This window comes from Muntiacus reevesi, chromosome 19, assembly GCF_963930625.1.
Source record: "Muntiacus reevesi chromosome 19, mMunRee1.1, whole genome shotgun sequence".
NCBI classification, from domain to species: Eukaryota; Metazoa; Chordata; class Mammalia; order Artiodactyla; family Cervidae; genus Muntiacus; species Muntiacus reevesi.
The window spans coordinates 26,474,668-26,497,557 of record NC_089267.1 but is presented as its reverse complement, the minus strand read 5'-3'; the positions used below and the strand labels follow the sequence as shown (position 1 = coordinate 26,497,557).

Here is a 22,890-nt window from a genome sequence, read left to right as displayed (position 1 = left end):
TTACACTATTCTTACATAAAGTGAACATTGTTCATGGAAGTTCTACTAGTCAAAGTTCTGTTTGTTCAAACCCTAAACTTACAAATCACTGTAATGAGTTTGAATGCTCTCTAGATGATTGGATTCTGTGGAGTTTACACAGTTGCATTTCTTCAATTTATTTTCAAAAACGAACTTACAATTGGACTATAATTACTATCTTTAGATTATGACCCTAAAAGAATAAAAAATTTTGGCATCAGAGTATTGAAGACAAAGCCTTGTTAACATAGGTACTACAAATCTTGTGCAAAGTGACTTTGTTCCGTATCAGTGAAATAGTAAAATCAATAAATAAGGCTCTTCTATAAGCATCTCTGAAAGAGATGGGAATACCAGACCACTTGACCCGCTTCTTGAGAAACCTATACACAGGTCAGGAAGCAACAGTTAGAACTGGACGTGGAACAACAGACTGGTTCCAAATAGGAAAAGTAATACATCAAGGCTGTATACTGTCACCCTGCTTATTTAACTTATATGCAGAGTACATCATGAGAAACGCTGGACTAGAATAAGCACAAGGTGGAATCAAGATTGCCGGGAGAAATATCAATAACCTCAGATATGCAGATGACACCACCCTTATGGCAGAAAGTGAAGAGGAACTAAAAAGCCTCTTGATGAAAGTGAAAGAGGAGAGTGAAAAAGTTGGCTTAAAGCTCAACATTCAGAAAACTAAGATCATGGCATCCAGTCCCATCACTTCAAGGCAAATAGATGGAGAAATAGTAGAAACAGTGGCTGACTTTATTTTTCGGGGCTCCAAAATCACTGCAGATGGTGATTGCAGTCATGAAATTAAAAGATGCTTACAACCTAAATAGCATATTAAAAAGCAGAGGCATTACTTTGCCAACAAAGGTCCGTCTAGTCAAGGCTATGGTTTTTCCAGTGGTCATGTATGGATGTGAAAGTTGAACTGTGAAGAAAGCTGAGCACCAAAAAATTAATGCTTTTGAACTGTGGTGTTGGAGAAGACTCTTGGGAGTCCCTTGAACTGCAAGGAGATCCAACCAGTCCATCCTAAAGGAGATCAGTCCTGGGTGTTCATTGGAAGGACTGATGCTGAAGCTGAAACTCCAATACTTTGGCCACCTCATGCAAAGAGTTGACTCATTGGAAAAGACCCTGATGCTGGGAGGGATTGGGGGCAGGAGGAGAAGGGGACGACAGAGGATGAGATGGCTGGATGGCATCACTGACTCATTGGACATGAGTTTGAGTAAATTCCGGGAGTTGGTGATGGACAGGGAGGCCTGGTGTGCTGTGATTCATGGGGTTGCAAAGAGTCGGACACGACTGAGCGACTAAACTAAACTGATAAGCATTAAACAATACATTAAGTTAGAAACTTTAGCATAAAGAAGTTATAGTCATGACATCTTTTTCTTTAAGCTGCACTGACCTTTTTTTGATGAGGCAGAACCAACCTCTTCTTTGGTTCGTTCAGTCTCTGTAAATTCAGATATTAAAGAACAAGAAATGGATATTAGACATGCCAGGTCAATACCTTAGGGTATTTGAAGTCAGACAAGACTAAAACTACCTAAAGGATAAAATGTATGTGGTACCTAAGAGCAGAGCAAGCAGCAGAGAAAATGTAGCTTTAATGTGCTTGAATTTTTTTGTAACCAATTGTGAAGTAATACAGAAGTTCTCTTCCAAGATACAATCCTTGTGAAAAATGCATACCTTTCCAACCGCCTGTAAGCTTAAGTAATAAAATATCACCAAAGCCTTTGAAACCTCTCATTTGTCTTACTACTCATTGCATACCTCTCTCTTCATCTCAGAATATCACTGCCCTAATTTCTGTATAAATCATTTCTTTATTTTTCTGTAGTTTTTTATTACATGAATTTATCTCCAAACAAAGGTAAGACCAATATACACAGGTTGAGTTTTATTGTTTAGTGATATATAAATTGAATTATATATTTTTAATTCTTGTAATTGGCTTCCTTCAAAATGTGCTGAGATGCAGTGTTAAAATAGTTTAACAAGATGGTCTACTAGATTTTAACAGCTTTAGTGCCTTTACTGGTCTGAAAGAAACCAAAGGCAGAGTCAACAAGATTTTTCTTGAATCAAGAAAATGGTACTCAAGAGCAATTATCGTTAAGAGTCAAATAACTAAGTTTTCCCAAATAAGGCAATATACATCACAGCCAATTAATATTTTTTTCGCTTTGCTTCCAGGTAGTCTCTACAAAACCTCTGCCATAGACCCTACTAGCAGAGTTCCCCTCGTGTTTTTGTCACTCTCCTATTTGATTCACTGTTCACTTAAACTTTTTACACAAGTCATGCTGATATGAGTAGCTGTAGTTGACTGCTTTCACTGTTGTGTAGTACCGCACTGTATACATATTCTACATATTATCCATTCCCCTGCCAATGAACACTGGGCCCTGTCCAATTTTGTATTATTATAAATAATGCTGCTATGAATATTCCTGCATATGAATCCTGGTGCAATGTGCAAAAATTTTCTTAGAAGTGAAAGTGCTAGGTCATAGCATTGGCTCTTGTTTAAATAAATGCCATATTTTTCCAAAGTTTTACATTCATACCAACAGTATATGTAAGAGTTTCTATTGTTTCATAGCATAACCATCACCAGAATGAACATTTTCCTCCATTTTTGTAATGGGGTCAATTTGATATGTGTAAAATAGTATTACTGTGATTTTAAGAAAATTTTCATTATTATTAACACACTAAATCTATTTTGATATATTTTTAGGCCATTTTGTGTCTTTCTTGTTCTATTTTTGGTACTTGCTTATATCTTTTATTCATTTTTTCTACCCATTATTCTATCAAGTTCTTTGTCCTTTTTTAGAGTTTTTTTTCACTACTAATCTCTAGTTACTAATACAGGCTACAAACATCTTTTCCAAATAGGTAGCTTGTCTTTTATCTCTTTATGGTATCTATTGACTGGTTTTAATTTTAATATGATAAAATATATTAAACTTTTTATGACTTGAATTTGCATGTAATTTTTGAGATTCAACTGTATTTCAAAATAATATAAAAATATATCTTCCTATACTTATTTAATGCCTTGTTTTGTTCAATTTCTAAACCATCCAGAATTGATATTTTGAAGTTGTACAAAGTAGGAATAAATTATTTCTTTGCAATAAATACCAACTGCATCAGCAATACTCAAAAATAATCTCTCCATTCTCTATTGAAATGGCTGTTCTTTCTTACATCAGATTTTGATCAAGTGGAATTGTTTTAGATCTCTTTTGTTCCTGTTCTACTGGAAAACTTTAGATCTGCTCCAATACCATACTACCGTTTAAAACACAATATCAAGAGATTGCTTTATTAATAAGACTCAAGTCACATTGCACTTGTCTCAATAGTCAAACATTTTAGTGTTATTTTGCTGTGCTCATACTTCCATAAAGTTTATTTCTGATTTTCTCTTTTGAAACTCTTTCCTCTTCCTCCCTGCTTCCTTGTTCTAAACTGAACTCAGATTCTATTTCTGCTAGTACTCCTTTATCTAGCTTGGTTTTCTTTGAACCAAACTTGATGAATATTCTTAAGCTCCGAACCATGACATTTTCCAGTTTCAGGATGGCACCCAGGACACCAACTGTGGCTTTATAAGTAGGATTAAACAAGAAGCACATCTTGCCCTACACTCTAAATCAGTCCCAGGTCTATCACAGTCTAGTTTTTATGGTACTTAAATTCCCAAACCAGCACCTGGCATTGTATCAGTGCTATTTTAAGTTCAATCAGGCAGCATCATATGTGATTTGGGTAGTGATCATATAATTTATCATCCAAACTAAGCAGGTGCAAAGAGTTGCTAGAAATTATTATACTGGAATAATACAAATAAACCCAGTCTGCCCTAAATGACTGAGATACAGTGTCACATAGGACATGCAACCTGTGGTCTAGACACATCTCACTGATATCAGATCTACTAGTTCATGCCTATAGATCTTTTTCCCCAGCAATTTCCATGACAGAATATTTAAACTGAGTAAAAAAGCCATGTCACTTTCTAAGTAATATCAGCTGTTCCCAAATAGTCTTCTAGAGTCATATATTTGAATAAATTCAAAGGTACTTAGGTTTTAAATTCTGCATACTGGATATTCCTGGAAGATCATGACATATATTGGTAGATCAAGAGACAGATGTGTGCAGTTGTGTGACTCACACATGTAGGCATTGAAATGTAGTTAAGGTGATAAGCAGAGTCGGGCTTGGTGGTTGAGCATAACACAAAAATCCAGTGTGGTGCTAAAACCAAGAAATGAAAAATTCCTGATTGTTGTTATTTAATTCAAATTTAGACCCACAATTAAAAATAACTAGACTTTGGCTCTGATATGGGTCTTTGGTATCTTTTTTACTCATAATTCAAACTGACCACAGGGTGGTCAAATATGCACAAGAAAATATTATCAAAGCCCTGCTGTCCTTGATAAGAGGAATAAATCAATGTATGGCAGTACTTTACAAAGGTTTGAAGAATACTCGTCCTTGAAGTGTTCTTTTGGAAAAAGAGAGTGATGTCTAATGTATTTGCTAAGCACCGTGAACTATATTCCCTCTTGATCACCAAGAGTAGTATAAAAAATCTGCATCTAAAAATCTACTTGTTTTACCCCCTTCCTTCATGAAAATAAGTAGTCATATCATCAACCCCTATATCATTATCCAATGTGGTGGTAAGGAGTTGGGGGGGATGTGCAGTGGACTGCAAGAAGGAGAATTGGGTGTGTTGAGGCATTTTTTTAATGCAGTATGAAAATGGAAAAGGTCAATTTTCATTCCAATCCCAAAGAAAGGCAATGCCAAAGAATGTTCAAACTACTGCACAATTGTACTAATTTCACATGCCAGCAAGCTAAAGATCAAAATCCTTCAAGCTAGGCTTAAATAGCACATGAACTGAGAACTTCCAGTTGTACAACTGGATTTAGAGAAGGCAGAGGAACCAGAGATCAAACTGCCAACATTTTGCATTGTAGAAAAAAAATAGAATTTGAAGAAAAACATCTACTTCTGCTACATTGACTATGCTAAAGCCTTTGACTGTGTGGATCACAAGTAACTGTGGAAAATTCTTGAAGAGATGGAAATACTAAACTAACTTACCTGTTTTCTGAGAAATCTGTATGCAGGTCAGAAGGCAATGGTTAGAACCAGACATGGAACAATGGACTGGTTCAAAATTGGGAAAGGAGCACATCAAGGCTGTATATTGTCCCCCTGTTTATTTAACTTATATGCAGAGTACATCATGTGAAATGCCGGGCTAGATAAAGCACAAGCAGGAATCAAGATTGCCATGAGAAATATCAATAACCTCAGATATGCAGAGGATATGACCCTATAGCAGAAAGTGAAGAGGAACTAGAGTCCCTTGATGAAGGAGAAAGAGGAGAGTGAAAAAGCTGTTTAAAAATGTTTAGAACTCAATATTCAAAAAACAAAGATCATGGCATATCACTCATGGCAAAAATAGATGGGGAAACAATGGAAACAGTGACAGACTTTTTTTCTTGGGTTCCAAAAATCACTGCAGATGGCAATAGCAATGATGAAATTAAAAAGCTATTGCTCCCTGGAAGAAAAGCTATGACAAACCTAGACAGCATATTAAAAATCAGAGACATTACTTTGTCAACAAAGGTCCGTCTAGTCAAAGCTATGGCTTTTCCAGTGGTCATGTACGGGTGTGAGAGTTGGACCATAAAGACTGAGTGCTGGAGAATTGATGCTTTTGAATTGTGGTGTTGGAGAAGACTCTTGAGAGTCCCTTGGACTGTAAGGAGATCCAACCAGTCCATCCTAAAGAAAATCAGTCCTGAATATTCACTGAAAGGACTGATGCTAAAGGTGAAGCTCCAATATTTTGGCCACCAGATGTGAAGATCTGACTCACTGGAAAGGACCCTGATGCTGGGAAAGATTGAGGGCAGGAGGAGAAGAGAACAACAGAGAATGAGATAGTTGGATGGCATCAACAACTCAATGGAAATGAGTCTGAGCAAACTCCGGGAGATAGTGAAGGACAGGGAAGCCTGGTGTGCTGCAGTTCATGGGGTCACAAAAAATCGGACTCAACATAGTGATTTAACAATAACAATTATAATGGAGTCTTTATCGACCTGCAGAAATTGTAAATCTAGGTTTGGCATCTCTGTTGGTAAAAGGCACTCCTCCTCCATCCACATAATCACTGATGCATAACTTTACACGTGGAGGCATTAAGTGCCCTTCCGTAGTGCATGCTACATCACTGAACCAGAATGATTTCTCTTTTCTTCAAGCTCATGACACCATGAGAACATCCACCCTGTAGTGATATAGCTCCAAACTAGTCTACGTCCTCCAGTGTTTTTCTTATACTAATCTTGATTTCCTTAGGACCTAGAACAAATAATTCTACACCACAAATTCAATTCACATTCTAGTTATTTCCTTTAATTGAGTGCTGAAGACAAATTACCTTTTACTTTTTCCATAGATTTGCATTAGTCCTGCCAATCTCACCTTCCCTTGTTAATTCACTTATCCCATAAATACTTAATTTATAGTAAACTATACATCTCACTTTCTCACTTGCTCTCATAATTTAAGATAATGTAAAATCATATCCTGAATGGTTATATACATAATACTATGTGGCCCATACTTTGTGAGTAACAGAAGGAATTTTCAATAGTATTTGTAATGAGATGACTTAGGCATTAATTTTATAAATAGCTCACCATATATGGAAGCTATGGAAATATTCTTCTGTTGTGTGGTTTCAAGGCCAAAAAAAAAAAAAAACCCAAAACAAACAAACAAACAAACAAAAACCAAGTTCTTAGTTGGGGAAATGGACCGTCACATTGCTAGCAGAGATTTTAAATAATTTATGAATTGTTTTTAATTAACTTCTATACTGGGAGATAATGCCTATGTCAAGTTCAAATGATTCAACTATACAAGGAAATGGATATCAATTCTTTTGAGACTTTTATATTGAGTCTAAGATGATTTGGCAAGCTAAATTTGCTAATTTCCTGCAAAAGATGCTGATCTCTTCAAAACTTGATTGGATAGTGTTTCATAGATAGCAGAACTTACAGAATTTTTTTTCATCGCAAATGAGTATTTTTATCTAAATGTCACATTTTCCTAGGAAGAAAATGTTCATTTTCAGAGTAATCTCCAATCTAAAGTTCTGAATCACTGCAGCAAAATTATCAATTTTGTTTTATATATTTTCTTGATTATGCATTTCTACAGACTGAGTATTAGCATACTAAATACTCAGTAATACAAAGTTCTAATCAGCTTATATTCAAGTAAAAATTTTCATGAAAACATAAGTGGAATTTTAGATTCATGTTACACCTTTCCTTAAGGTCTAAAATGTCTATGTAAACACTTTCAACTGTAATTTTTAAAAAGACACCAAGCTACACAACGTTATATCTTCCATTTTTCTCTGATATATTCACCAATGACATACTCTGTCTCAAAAACCTGGCAGTAGGACCGGTCTTCGGTCAAGGGTATACGAGTAGCTGCGCTCCCCTGCTAGAACCTCCAAACAAGCTCTCAAAAACCTGGCAGTAAATAAAACATGTATTCTCTTTTTGTACTAGTACTATCAATAATACTTATATAACTCTAAATCAAAGAAAAATATAAACATATTTACACCATGCATAAAAACGTGGTTTGATCTTAAGACAAAGTTTAGAGAAGCTGAAAGAATATTTTTTTCTAAGCTTACACACCATTTTTCACAATCTGTTAGATACTTCATCTAATTGATAAAAGCCAACAAAGAAAAAAGCATTTATTCTTTAGTGTATTGTCAAAATTTCATAGATGCAAATGTCACAGTATGTTACAGCTACCAGTTGATAGTTATTAAAAATCTAAGGTTCAAAAGGGAGGGGACACATGTATACTTATGACTGATATATGTTGATGTATGGCAGAAACAAACAATATTGTAAAGCAATCATCCTTCAATTAAAAACATATAAATTTTAAAAATTTTGAGGATAAGCACCTTAAAAATTATGATATTGTAAGAGTAATAAATAAATAATAAAATTGTAGGGAGTTTTATTTCATTAAAGACACAATAACTTTCACTGGTAGACAAATTATGTTGCCTCCTGGTTTGATCAAGTGATTAACCATTAGGAAAATTACCTATTATGTTTAAAAACACTGAAAAGATCACTTATCATTCTGTACAATGGGAAACAAAAATACAAACAATTCTAAAAGATGTTATGACCTAGACAAATTAACATTTACAAATGAAAGTTCTGTAGGTAAATCTTAAGAACTGATTCACAAAACATACAAGGTTGAGTAAGTATGCATATTTGTTTAACACAACACATAATCAGAGCAAGGAACATTTGGTAAGTCAGCCTTAAAAATTAGCATTAGCATTATCTAAGCAGAAAGTTAAATGAGTAAGCTGCTGAAATATGCTTTTTGTTTTTTCAAGTTTTAGTCAACATACTTGCTTTAATGTGTTTTTCACTTGGAGCTGTTAAGGACAGAAAAAATAATAAGGTCTAAATCAGTAAGTCTCCTTGGGTCTCTCTCAAATAGTTTTATAGCTATTTTCATTTTTAAAAAGACTATATTATAGCCTTGTAAACTAAAGAAAAAAGTATATCTGAGAAAAAGAACATACAATGTTGTGCTATTTTCTTTTATAAATTTTGAATATATTAAGTCTTCCTTGATAGCTTAGTTGGTAAAGAAATTGCCTGCAATGCAGGAGACCCTGGTTTGATTTCTGGGTCCGGAAGATCTGCTGGAGAAGGGATAGGCTACCAGTTCTGATATTCCTGGGATTCCCTTGTGGCTCACCTGGCAAATCTGCCTGCAATGAGGAAGACCTGGGTTCGATCCCTGGGTTGGGAAGATCCCCTGGAGAAGGGAAAGGCAATGCACTCTAGTATTCTGTCCTGGAGAATTCCATGGACTGTATAGTCCGTGGGGTCATAGAGTTGGACAGGACTGAGCAACTGTCATTTTTACTTTCATGAACCACAGATTTCTGATACTCATATACCTTCTCCCAACACAGAATGCTCATTCATGACTCATTCATTTTGTTTTCCATTTTAAATTATATAAGAATCAGACTGATTTTATATATAAGCCAGTGCAGTTTCCTTAAAGTCTACAAAATGGTATGAAAAGAAGAAAACGAATCAATAAATTACCCAATAGTTGCAAGAAAAAATTTCAAGAAATTTAGATTACTGCATTTTGTCAAATATTAGATAGTAATGTTTAGTTATTAAAATTCTTAAAACTGATTATACCCATCATCATTCTTCACGTCTCTCCATGTTTATATCTCTCTGATGTATGCTCTAATTTAACTTTCTGCATATGTACACAAGTAAGAATATATGTTATGGTCAAATGGTGGGAACGTTACCCTGGAATACCTAATGTGGTGAAAGTGAGATTATTACATATTCTAAATTATTTAAGAGTTATTCATGTTTATGTTTTTTCAAAAAATATTATCATATTTGATATTTTTTTCATCCAATCAAACATTATCAAGTATCCAAAATGTTCCTGACATTATAATAGGCACTGTGGGGATAAAGATATAAAAAACGATCCTCATCTTCTAATTTCTATTTAAACTGGGAAATAGAAAAGGTAATATGATCATAAAAGTATGTTAAGTGTTTTTATATGAAAAATAAAATGATGCCATGGGAACTAGTTGGAGAATCACCTAAATGATTTGGGTTTGCTGAGGATGTTTTACAAACCTGAAAGAAGAATAAGAAATGTGGTTTCGAATCTGACTTGCTGTGGTTTGTGATAGGGGTAGAAGTAATTTAGTAGATTTGCCTGGTTGTTTACATAATATTGCAGTTTTTATTTTGTGCATGTGTGCTAAGTCACTTCATTCGGGTCCAACTCTGCAACCCTATGGGCCACAGCCAGCTAGGCTCCTCTGTCCATAGAATTTTCCAGGTAAGAATACTGGAGTGGGTTGCCGTACCTTCCTCCAGGGTTTTTTCCCAGCCCAAGGATCAAACCTGAGTCTCTTACATCTCCTGCATTGGCAGGCAGGTTCTTTACCACTAGTGCCACCTGGGAAACCCAATTTTTATTTTAATGTATCGCTAATGTAAATGCTATTTCCATTTAAATATATTATGACGGGAGGAGTGACTAATGGACATTATATGAGGCTATGATTACCTACACATATACACACACAGATCATTAAAGTTCCTTCATCAGGAAATACATTTATACTCATTTGAAACAACAGATAGGGCAAGTTAAATGCCCAGAAACTTTAAGAAAATCATTTGATATCTACAGGTACTGAATTCTTAGTTTTTGTTTGTTTGTATGTGTGTTTTTCTGCTTGTCTGATTCTCAATTCGTTTTTTTCCCCCTCATTCAAATGTAAATAGATTGAAGACATAATCTATTTCTCTCACTGCAACTACCCTGAGTACTCAAGATGTGTCAATAAAGGACATTTTTGAGAATATCTGCTAGAATTAAATATTTCATATTTAAAAACAAAGCAATATCAGATGCATTTACAGGAAGGGTTTTGGTTTTATTTTTGTTTTTTACACTAGACTATAACAGGGCTTCTCACACACTGCATTGACAAATCCACTGGGGATGTTAGGGAGTTGCAGATTCTGATTCAGTGGGTCTGGCGTGGGACCAGAGATTCTGCATCTCTAACAATCTCTCAGGAGACCCTTACACTGCTGGTTCACAGAACACACATTGAGTAGCAAGAATGTAACATATTACTTCCATTTTCTTACATGGTCTTGACATTAACTCTATGTCCAGAGCAAGGAAAAATGACATCTCATAAGATGGAAGGATTTCCTGCCCGTTCCCCCTGTCTTGGCCCTTACCCCCTGTCTGAGGCTGCAGCATTAATAAAGCCTGGACATCAGCTAGAAAGAACCCTGCAGCCCCAGTCTGACTCACCTGACTGTTCCTTCTTTGGTGACTTTGCTGAATCAAACAAGAAAAGAAAAAAATTAACATTCCATGCTATTTGATGGCATTTCAGCATTCAATTGCAAATTAATATCTCAAAATTAAGAGGATGGAGGAATTTAAAAACCGTTACCTGGTTCCATGTGTTTTTCTTTCTTTTCCTGTTCTGAAATACATTATTTGTGCTTTATTATTATTACTCCAATTTTATTTTCCAACTTAATTGTTCTAAGACAAAGACACATACATGTACTAGCGTAGTATTGCACCAATAATAACTGCCATGAAGATTAATATTGACATATATTTAAAATAAGCTTTTCCATTTCTTCTCAGTTTTTCCTCATAGAACAGCAATAAAGATATTCTGAATATGAGAGGAATTAAAATTTTTCATGGATAAGAATCTAGAAAGTTATCATAAGGTCTATAAAGGATGGAAAAAGCTTAAATTTTCTTACTGACTAGATCAATATGAAACAAACTTGGGATAAAAAGTAAGCAATAAGGATAATTATTGCAGTTGCTTTAAAATAATCCTCAGATAAGGATGAACAGATTTCCTCTGGACTTTTTATTATAAGGTGAAATTTTCTTGTATTGAAAAGATATTTGTTTAGCTAAGACAAAGGCTTTGCTGAGGCAGATTTAAAGCACTAAAAATAGACTAAGAATTTTCAGGAAGAAGCACAACACAATTCCCTTGTTTTCAGGACAAATGCTTCTTACAGAGTCCTTTTCAGACAGTGTTTCTTTTTAAGAACACACTTTTGCCAGTATTATATGAGACAAAGCATTATTCTGGCCTCACGATTAAGCTGACATTTATATTAAACTAAGCACTAATTTTATATGAAGTGCAGGTGCTAATTTTATATGAAGTGCTATTATCTACACTTTTATTCTTACTTATTTTGCCTTGACGAGCTTGTCAAGTTAATTTAAATGATTGTCAAGTGCTTTAACATAGACACATTAATATCTGATTTTTTAAAGAAAAAGAATGAGATTTCTTTAAGTTTTATTTAGTGCATATATGTTTGAGACTAGAAGATGTTTATGCTGAAAGAGTTCTTAGAACTTTATTTTAGAAACATAGAGTGTCATCAAATTTCCTAAGGTCATCACATCAATCTCTCAAGTATACAGTTTTGTTTACCAGGCTTGTAGTTGTGACGGTATAGTGATTGATTTAGCCACTCCCAAGATAGCAGGCAGACAATAAAACAAATACAATGGATGGCTTGACCAAATGTTACAAGTCAATAGGAAGAAGCACAGGTGACTTAGTTAACAATACAATAAGAACATTACCAAAAATTGTCTGGAAAACATGGAGTAATTAAATACATTGCTTAATTTATTGCTGAGCTGAACCACCAACTACAAAAATATTTCTAAGAAATTTCTAAAGTGATAACAATCAAAAAATCCTGGAAGTAGATTTGGGTATGCATCAAAATCGATTACGAACTATCTGTGAGATTTCAAAGTTAAAATAAGGGTCTTCCAATCACATCAGAATATTATTCTGCAAGCAGAAAAACACCTGTGTTAATTCGGGATGATATGGAGGAAAAGGCTGTTGAGCATTTATTATATGGGATAATCAAGATGTAATTATGGAATTGTCTTAATAAATACAAATTAATTTACCATTATATCTACAGGGACTGTGAAATCATATTTAAAATTGATTTTTAATTGTTTTTACTTTTCATTTTGAAAAAATATAGATCATTAGAATTGACAAAATTATACACAGGAAGGTTCCATGTATACTTTCCCCATTTCCTCTACCATGATTTGTATTAAACTGAAAAACAAAACAAAATAAATAACCAACAAGTTGTGGTTATAGCAAAATAAGAATATAGGATTGGAGAAGTATAACTGAATAAAGTAAGCTTGAAGTAAAAAAAGTCACTAAATCCAATAAATAAATGTGACAATAAGAACAACAAAAGCAGGTCCAGGTGATAAACTAGAGCAAATAAGTTAATTTATATGGAGGAAAACTCTTTTTTCCTGTCCTTATTACTGTCCAAGTCACAACCCACAGAACTTCCCAAGGAGAGAGACAGTTGGGATGCTTAACAGATGTCTGGGAAGGCATGTTTATTTATCAAATATATCAATACTCTGAAGATTATCAAGAAGTTGCAGTGTCTGTGGGAACTTTTAAATCATACAGATTGTAATAAAGTGCGTGCCTTAAGGTCACATAAATATGTCACTTAATACCATTTTTCAGATCTCCAGGTGTCCCGCATTTCCCTGCTGGAGAAGTGGTGTACAGAGTGTTTTCCACATCACTGTGCCGCTGCCCGGCAGCTGCTGTGCCCACAGAGAAATCTAGGACCGAAGGACCACAAACTCCTCTGTAGACAGATTGCTCCCCCTGGCTGAGCTGCGGTACCATTTCATGATTCTCTTCACAGGACTTTCTAGAGCACTGTTATGACTTAAGGAGTCTCAATGTACTAAATTTTGCCAGACCAAAGTGCACATAAATCTTTTTTTTCTACTTGGTATATATTTTTAAATATATTTTTAATTTCTCCTAGAATTTTTAAAGTGCTACATCCTGGGAAATTGATGGCTTTTAATGGCTAATTGAATAGGGTTAAATTGGTAATTTTTGTTTCTGTTTGTTCAACATACCCCATATCTTCAGAGAAGAGTATACATCTGCAAAAGATACAACCTCAAAGCACCAAACTTTACTGAACTGTCGGCAAGCAAGCTTTAATAATATGTGTTAAAGCAACACTGGGTGCAGCCTAAGTCATGCATCCTAAACAATGCAGTCTCACAGAGCTCATAGTGCTTATAGGGAAAAAGAATCATTTTATGGACAAAACGTCATATATCATGTTAACATACCAAAATATTTATGGATTACAAGAAGAAAGCAAGCAGGAAAGAGACTGTAAATCTAGCCTGAAAAAGAATTTCCCTTCTATTTTCTAACTACAGAACTAACCAGATTACAGAGAGTACGTTTACACTAACATAATACCCTTTCGGTTAATGGAACAAAGTTATATTTTTTGGTGATGACTCGGATATTATTAGATGACTGCATGGATTTGAACAGGACTCAAAGAAATTAGAGTGCCATGCTTTTCAGTTCACTCTGACCAGCCTCTCCCCGGGTTGTACACTCTTTCATTCTGACAAAAATAGAAAGTCCCCATGCACAAAACATAGAAAAGGAAGATCCAAAACCACAAGTTTAAGGATAACAGCAAGCCAATAATTGTAAGTAAATAGAAAAAAGTATGTACTTTGCATGCATTTCCTTACTTTTTCCCTTGGGTAGTTCTGTTGAAAGAAATATAAATAGAAAACCATTGCTCATGAAATTGTCAAAGATAAAATATACTCCCCCAACACACTGATTTGATTTTAATTTTTTCAATCCCTCCCCCCATTCTCTCCCCTTAAATGTCACAGTTAAGTGTTGACCTGAGGTATTGCTGACTATTATAGGTGCTTCCATAAGTTGACTGTAAAGCATTATTTGACAATGGATCTAAGATGATACTGTTTAATCATTTAAAAGAATTATGTATTGTAGTCTTTTTAAATACATGTGAACATATAAATATTCTGTACACATAAACACATACAAATAGAGGACACATGTATACTTGCCAATAGTTTACCATTCTCTTCAAGACTTAAATGATTCAGTTTCATTGATGATGGTATATCCAAGATTAATTAAATTTATGCTTTCTAGCAAAATAAATGCTTGATAGTGAACATTGCTCAATTTCTTGTCCAGCAAACATCTTTGAAAATAATTAATATGAAAAGCAAGCATATGCAGTATTTATTTTTATTACTGCCAATTATTTTTCATAGAATTATTGTCAGTAAAGACAATAAAAAGACTCAACTCTTTCTCTTTCTTTCTCAATATTTCTCTCTCTCTCTTTTTAATCTCATATATATTTTTTTCTTTCACGGGAATCCTTTAAAAAGGAATTCTGCTTGGAGTTCATTAAACACAAGACAGAAAAAGGAAATATTCCCAGTACCTTCTGTAGGTGTTTTTGTTTTCTTGGAATCTGAAAACACAAATATAAATTATTGATAAAGCAGACAAGAAAAACCAACAACTGATAAGTGCACATCAAAATGTTCATATACTCTGAAATCATTTTCAATGAAATGGATTGATTGCATGATGTATTTCTAGAACATGGGGTTTAAAGAGAAATTATTGTATTTTCGAGAGGAGGATTATTAGGATAAGGTAGGAACTGAGAAACTAGAAACTTCAGATGTATAAAATATAGAAAAATATGAAGGAAGATATTCATATGTAACTTACAAAGAAGTACATTGTATCTATCAAAGCTGATGACCTTTTAATAAATAGTCAAATTGAGTAGATATACTATTTCAGTAGAGATGGTTTGGAATCCCTGAATTTAGTTGGCAATTTCTTCATTTGTTCAATCTACAGCAATCCAGGTGAAATGCACAGTACTCTCCTTCAACTGATGTATCTCCAATACAAACATGAAATGACTCCCATTATAATGAAAAGAAACAGGAGATGATGGCTCATGGGTTACTGAAGAACACAAAATCGACTTAGTAATTGCTATGTAGTAATGTGCATTCAGTGATCAAAAGTCATCTCTTTAGTTTTTAGTCTTTTGGGTATTCAGCCTATATCTGAGAAATTTACTATTTCCAGTATTTATACCATGAAACTATCTGTTCCTATCACTTGAAATTAAAAACAAGTTTTTAAAAACATGTTTATCTTAGGATTGTTGTTCAGTCCCTAAGTCATTTCCAGCTCTTGCGACACCATGGTCCTAGCCCATCAGGCTCTTCTATCCATGGGGTTCTCCAGAAAAGAATACTGGAGTGGGTGACCAATTCCTTCTCTATATTTTAGGATGGAGGCATCTTTCTTTCTTTTTTGGGGGGATAGAGGCACCTTAACTTAAATTTTTGTTTAGAATATTTTGTTCTATTTTCTTTCTTTCTTTTTTTTTTTTAAGGCAATTCTGTTATTTATTTATTTATTTTTTTAAATATTATTTTATTAGTTGGAGGCCAATCACTTCACAACATTTCAGTGGGTTTTGTCATACATTGACATGAATCAGCCATAGAGTTACACGTATTCCCCATCCCGATCCCCCCTCCCACCTCCCTCTCCACCCGACTCCTCTGGGTCCTACCAGTGCACCAGGCCCGAGCACTTGACTCATGCATCCCACCTGGGCTGGTGGTCTGTTTCACCATAGATAATATACATGCTGTTCTTTCAAAACATCCCACCCTCACGTTCTCCCCCAGAGTTCAAAAGTCTGTTCTGTACTTCTGTGTCTCTTTTTCTGTTTTGCATATAGGGTTATCACTACCATCTATCTAAATTCCATATATATGTGTTAGCATACTGTAATGTTCTTTATCTTTCTGGCTTACTTCACTCTGTATAATGGGCTCCAGACACACATGATTTTTTTTTTGTTTGTTTCTGGCTACCTTTATTTATTTATTTATTTATTTATTTAATATTATTTTATTAGTTGGAGGCCAATCACTTCACAACATTTCAGTGGGTTTTGTCATACATTGACATGAATCAGCCATAGAGTTACACGTATTCCCCATCCCGATCCCCCCTCCCACCTCCCTCTCCACCAGACTCCTCAGGGTCCTCCCAGTGCACCAGGCCCGAGCACTTGACTCATGCATCCCACCTGGGCTGGTGGTCTGTTTCACCATAGATAATATACATGCTGTTCTTTCAAAACATCCCACCCTCACGTTCTCCCCCAGAGTTCAATAGTCTGTTCTGTACTTCTGTGTCTCTTTTTCTGTTTTGCATATAGGGTTATCGCTACCATCTATCTAAATTCCGTATATATGTGTTAGTATACTGTAATGTTTTCTTTCTTTTACCTTTTCTGTAACTTAGTTTTGGAATGTTCTGAATATTACTGAAAATAGAATAATAATAATGAACAATGAATTGGCACTTGCAAAAGATAAGTAAACTGTTCTCTGGCTGACAATTATTTGGCTTAGAAGCTACAGCAACAGATATTTACTAACATTTTGGCTAGCTAATGGATTTGTGTGCTTTTTGGTGATATAGACAGATTATGATTGTATTTACAAATGGACCTAAAATGTTTGAAAATGACAGTGAGTAGGAGACTGTTCACAAAAGGCAGTTAGATGGTCAACTGAATTGTTTTATGAGAAAATGATAATCAACAACAGAAACAGTGTGGTGAAAATAATAATCTAATTCCATAAAAGTAGAAAGATGAAAACACATTTTAGTAGAGCAACTTGGGAAAAAAAAATCTAGAAAGTGATTAAATTGAGCATGCTTTCTGAAGCAATAATTTCACTTATAGATTTCCAAGGAGAAAAATGCAAAGCTATCTCATAGAAAGATGCTTTGTTTCTGACACTGTTTTATACCTCTAAATAATGAGAATATTAATCAGTACCCTCCATAGAGTAGGAGAATGGTTCAGGGGATTCATAGTATATACACATAATTGAAAACTGCAGTCATTAAAATGATGTTTTGCAACTTCTTTCTGAATTTCTGTTTTTTTCTGTAAGAGGGTTATATTTCATGTATAAGAGAAAAACAAACCTTATTTTTAAGCAATATATCCTTGAAACTCTATACTTACTTATTCAGTAAATATTTATTAAACACCACTGTGCTTAGCATCGTTAGTAAAAAGAATTTTTGACTAAATTTTTCTTAATACCTGCCACTTCACCCTCAAAAAACAATCTTTTTCTTGTTATTCAGTTTCTCACCAGGAAGTATAATGAAGTGGGTGAAATTTGTGACCTAAAACAAATGTGCTCTGCAAGCAATTTCTTATTCATTTCCTTCATGAGTAAATACCCTAATTAGGTAAGTAGGTAATTCAAATACTAGAAAAATACTACATAAACGACTCCATACAAGAATGCAATAAATGCCGTTTGTCATTTTACTTGTATATTTAGCTATAATGTCAGTTCTACTTGGAGACATATGTTCTTATATTACACGAGCTGAAAGTGTGAATAGTTCAATGGTCAAAATGAATTATTAAATAGTTTGGCTCCTCTATACTGGAATAGGATTCCTCCCTGAGAGGTCCTGTGATCCTCATCGAACAATCTTTTGAGCCCAGAGTGCATCCTAAAGCAAGTCACAGAAAGATTATGGTGGGCACATGTCATTCAGAACTGCAATTGAAGATAAAGCTGGGGAAGAAAGGTAGAACAGATAGAGGATAAAATGGGCTTATTAGAACTAGATTATTTTCAGTCCCTCTGTTTTTAAACTAGATGCTGGCATGGGGTGGGTTGAAAAGCTTAATACAATGTGGGTAAGTCTAGAATTCCCGTTGTTTGTAATCTGTTTTCCTTTTCTCTGGTAGTAAGAATGGATAAAATATTGTGTGTGCTAAGTCACTTCACTTACACTGTCCAACTCTTTCAACCCTATGGACTGTGTAGCCTGCCAGCCTCCTCTGTCCATGGGCTTCTCCAAGCAAGAATACAGGAGTGAGTTGCCATGCCCTCCTCCAGGGGATCTTCCCAACCAAGGAATCTAACCCACATGTCTTAGGTCTACTGCATTGGCAGGATATTTACCACTAGCGTCACCTGGGAAGCCAAAATAAAATATTGTATTAGATATCAATTGTTCTGTAACAAAATAAAGAAAATAATATGAACTCCAGGGTCAGGTAAAGTATATCACTTACTGAAACAGAGAAAAATATTTCATGAAGTAGAAATGTAAAAAATAACAAGTCATGTTATTTTTTATCTAATTGGATCAATCTGATTGATTGATCTAATCAAGTTGGTCTTTAAAAAATTCAATATATTTGCTGTGAGAACTGGGAGCTACAGTAAAATGTACTTAAAATGTCATCATAATTACAAGTCTTTTGGTTAGGAGTCAACAGAGCAGTATATAGGTAAATACGCGAGAAACCAAAAATACAAAGCTTGAAACTGGAAGATCACATATTGACCCTGAAGAGCCATTAGTACCAGGCCTCAATACTCATGTTATTAAACTTCATTATGCTGTCTCAGCATCCTGCTGAGATGGCTTAAAATATTATAAAGACTTACTTGCTGAATATATCTCCCTATAGACCATCTGCCCAATAATCTGAACAACAATCTTCTAGTAAGAACATGAAGGCCCACAGCAGCTGTGATTTAAAAGCACTGATGTATTTGCAATCTGTTCATCACTCACTCAACTTTAGCCGTGTAACAGGTATGCTCTATTATGTTCATAATGATGCCAGAGAAAAATGAAATTCCAATTGGGATTGAAGGGAAAAACTAACTCTCTGATAGGCTAATAAACCAGGTAATGAAGTATACCATTTGTGGGTGTGTGTGTATGGAACTTGCCAATTGACATCCTTATTCAATTACAATATCAGGGACTTTGCATTGTTTTTAAGCATGGCTCTTCTTCAAATTTCAATGATGTAGTCCTAGAACTTAGGACTAATTCTCACATGCATTCAACTCTATTCAGTCTTGCCCTAATTACAGTAAATAATAAATCTTATCTGGCTAGTTCTCAATGGAGCTGTATCCTTCAGAACATAACCTGTGTTGAAACAGGTTTTCCAGCCCCTAGAATTTCATCAGTGAAGTTGATTATAGATGAATGAGATCTATCTAGATCTGCTAGTGCAACTCAAGTAGCAGCTAGGACAATATACGCTTAAGATAAAATTGTTAATGTGTGTGTTGTGTGTGTGTGATCAGTCATGTCCAACTCTGTGATCCCACGGACTGTAGCCCACCAGGCTCCTCTGTCCAAGGAATTTTCCTGGCAAGAATACTGTAACACGTTACCATTTCCTACTCAAGGGGATCTTTCTGACCCAGGAATCAGACTCACATCTCTTGTATCTCCTGCATTGGCAGGTGGATTCTTTACCACTGCATCATTTGGGAAGCCCCAAATTGTTAAAAATTGACTAGTAAATTCCTAGACCTAAAAAGCTCAGTGTAATATAAGTCCCACATTCAAAAAGCTAAGATCATGGCATCTGGTCCCATCACTTCATGGCAAATAGATGGGGAAACAATGGAAACAGTAACTGACTTTATTTTTGGGGGCTCCAAAATCATTGCAGATGGTGACTACAGCCATGAAATTAAAAGATGCTTGCTCCTTTGAAAAAAAGCTATGACAAATCTAGACAGCATATTAAAAAGCAGAGACATTACTTTGGCTACAAAGGTCCATGTAGTCAATGCTGTGGTTTTTCCAGTAGTCATGTATGGATGTAAGAGTTAGACTATAATGAAAGCTTAGTGCTGAAGAATTGATGTTTTTGAACTGTGGTGTTGGAGAAGACTCTTGAGAGTCTCTTGGACTTCAAGGAAATCAAACCAGTCCATCCTAAGGGAAATCACTCCTGAATATTCATTGGAAGGACTGATGCTGAAACTGAAACTCCAATACTTAGGCCACCTGATGTGAAGAGCTGACTCATTGGAAAAGACCCTGATGCTGGGAAAGATTGAAGGTGGGAAGAGAAGGGGACGACAGAGGATGATGGTTAGATGGCATCACCAACTCAATGTGCATGAGTTTGAGCAATCTCCAAGAGTTGGAGATGGCCAGGGAAGCCTGGTGTGCTGCAGTCCATGGGGTCGCAAAGAGTTGGACACGACTGAGTGACTGAACTGAAACGGAAACTTTGTTCCTCAATCTGATACTTGATCTTTTTCTTATAACTCCCAACTGAAAAAAAAAAAAATCCTTCCTTGTCTGCGTCGTGAAAATTTAAGTGCCTGCTCATATTTCTTGTGGCTACAATATTTATCTTAAGATTCCTAGATATTACTGATTCATTCACATAATAAATATTTGTTGAGTAATGTAAAAACTAAGGAAATGTGTTAGTCCCTGTGGGGGATAAAAGTGAATTAGACATGGTCCCTTTAGTCAAAGACTTAAAGTCAATTATAATAGAATGATAATGATGCAAATAATAGGAAGTACAAGGAGCATAAGGTAAATAATAGTAAGGAGGTGCACATAAACTCTGAAGGGAGACTATAAATGAAAGAGAAAAACTATTTAATTGGGAGGATCAAACATTCCAGAGGAAAGAGAATTTATCTTGAGCCCTAAAAACACTGAGCATTCACAGAAGGAAAAGGCAAGGGCAAGATCTATTATGATAATAGCAGGAACAATAGCAGTACATTGTATCTGTAACACTGAAAGTGGTTTACCATAGATAAAATACAAAATACTTAAAGGAAGAAAGTGGGGGAGAGTATAGGACATAGGCTCCATTACGGTGCTCTGGCAACTTTTGTTCTAAGTATACATGCCATTCAGGCAAAGGTTTGAGCCACAGCTAATTCTAAGTCTGGCAGGATGCCTTGTGTCCTTCTAGAATGTAAGGGGATGAGCCTCTGAGGACTTGCTATGAGACCATCTTCCTTGTACCTCTCTGTTCTAATGTCTGTCAAAAGCTGTGTCAGGAGTTTACTCTTTTTTCTGGTAAGATCTCTGTATACACGCCACAACATTGATCATATAAATGATATAATTTCCCAAATGCACTGAAATATTTCCTGTGTATATGTATACTGATGTATATGCCTTGAAAATAAGTACATTAATATGTATTAGTTGATTTTATTATGATACTTTGTAATAGTAATAACCAACTAAAACAGTTTCTCCTTCTCAGATCTATTGACTCTTAGATTCTGGTTTAACAGAAGTAGAATGTGACCCCCAAGTTATTATGACTATGTAAAATTCTGATGATACTAAATTTAAAATATAACACTTTTCTTATTTTTCTCAGATCAGATGAACACTAATTAGAATATAACTGCCATTTTCAAAGTCAGAAGTGATTGCTTCTCTCTACACGTGATTTTTCACTGAGAAAATAAGCCTAGATTAATGAACAGGGGTGATATCTAGAAACCCTGTCTAAGAGTAGTCAGGATGTGCATTAGAAATATCTCTAAATAGAATCACAGAGATTTAGAGGGCCTTAATACTCTCCTCAGCTTGAATAAAGTTTAGACAGTGTCCTTCTTGACTACAGGCCCCTGACCTCCCTTCTATCAGAGCATTTACTTTAGAAAATTGTAAATTCTTACTCTGTCCTTTTGAAACATAAATCTTTTACAACCAGAAATACCTTTCTCAAGATCTGTAAGATATCACTTTGAAATATAATCATCAAAGGAGATGCACAGTCCTGTATGCCAGTCTCTGAGGAAGGGCAGGAGCCTAATTTCCCAGGCAGCAATTAGGAAATCTAGATGACCTCATCACATTGACTAGCTCCTACCCCAAGTAGGAGTTGAGAGTTAAAGTTGAGAGTTCAATTTCTCCTACTGTAAACACACTTGACCGCTTTGCAGCAGTCTTGAATAAAGTCTTCCTTGCCCATTTAAGTTCATCAGGTGAAGTCTCTCTTTGGCAACAGGGAATAAATGACTCCATATCAAGACATCCTGACAAAGAGAGGTGGAGTGCAAGGGATGGATTATGACTTATTTGCAACTTAATAGAACATAGTAACATCAGTCACTTGTCAGTGTCACAGATATAAGTAGTTGCTATGAGAAAATTGGTCTATATTTTACATATTTTTGACATTTAATAAGATTTCTAATGAAATAGAAGGCCCAAGATTTTGAGAGATGGTGTTTCACCTCCTACACATTGAGAAAGATTAGATTAAAATTACTGTTTAAAAAAGTGGTTCACCCTTTAGTGTGAGGAGATGT

The 22,890-nt window shown here is 35.1% G+C and overlaps 1 protein-coding gene across 25 annotated transcripts in view; it reads right to left on the bottom strand.

Moving 5' to 3' along the window:
• The window catches only part of TRDN (triadin), a 392,562-nt gene that overhangs the window by 109,829 nt on the left and 259,843 nt on the right, over positions 1 to 22,890 (bottom strand). For 20 of the 25 annotated variants that reach the window (XR_010659958.1, XR_010659959.1, XR_010659960.1 and 17 more), the window contains 6 exons: positions 15,123 to 15,152; positions 14,383 to 14,400; positions 11,207 to 11,239; positions 11,062 to 11,088; positions 8,573 to 8,599; positions 1,448 to 1,495 (listed from right to left, as the gene is read on the bottom strand). Coding sequence is in view for 19 of the 25 variants with exons in the window: in XM_065911840.1 (XP_065767912.1) it covers positions 1,448 to 1,495; positions 8,573 to 8,599; positions 11,062 to 11,088; positions 11,207 to 11,239; positions 14,383 to 14,400; positions 15,123 to 15,152 (183 nt within the window). In the remaining 6 variants the exon portion in view is untranslated. Of the gene's footprint in view, positions 1 to 1,447; positions 1,496 to 8,572; positions 8,600 to 11,061; positions 11,089 to 11,206; positions 11,240 to 14,382; positions 14,401 to 15,122; positions 15,153 to 22,890 lie in introns of those variants that run through there. The other 5 variants (XM_065911854.1, XM_065911857.1, XM_065911849.1 and 2 more) reach the window with 4 other exon arrangements.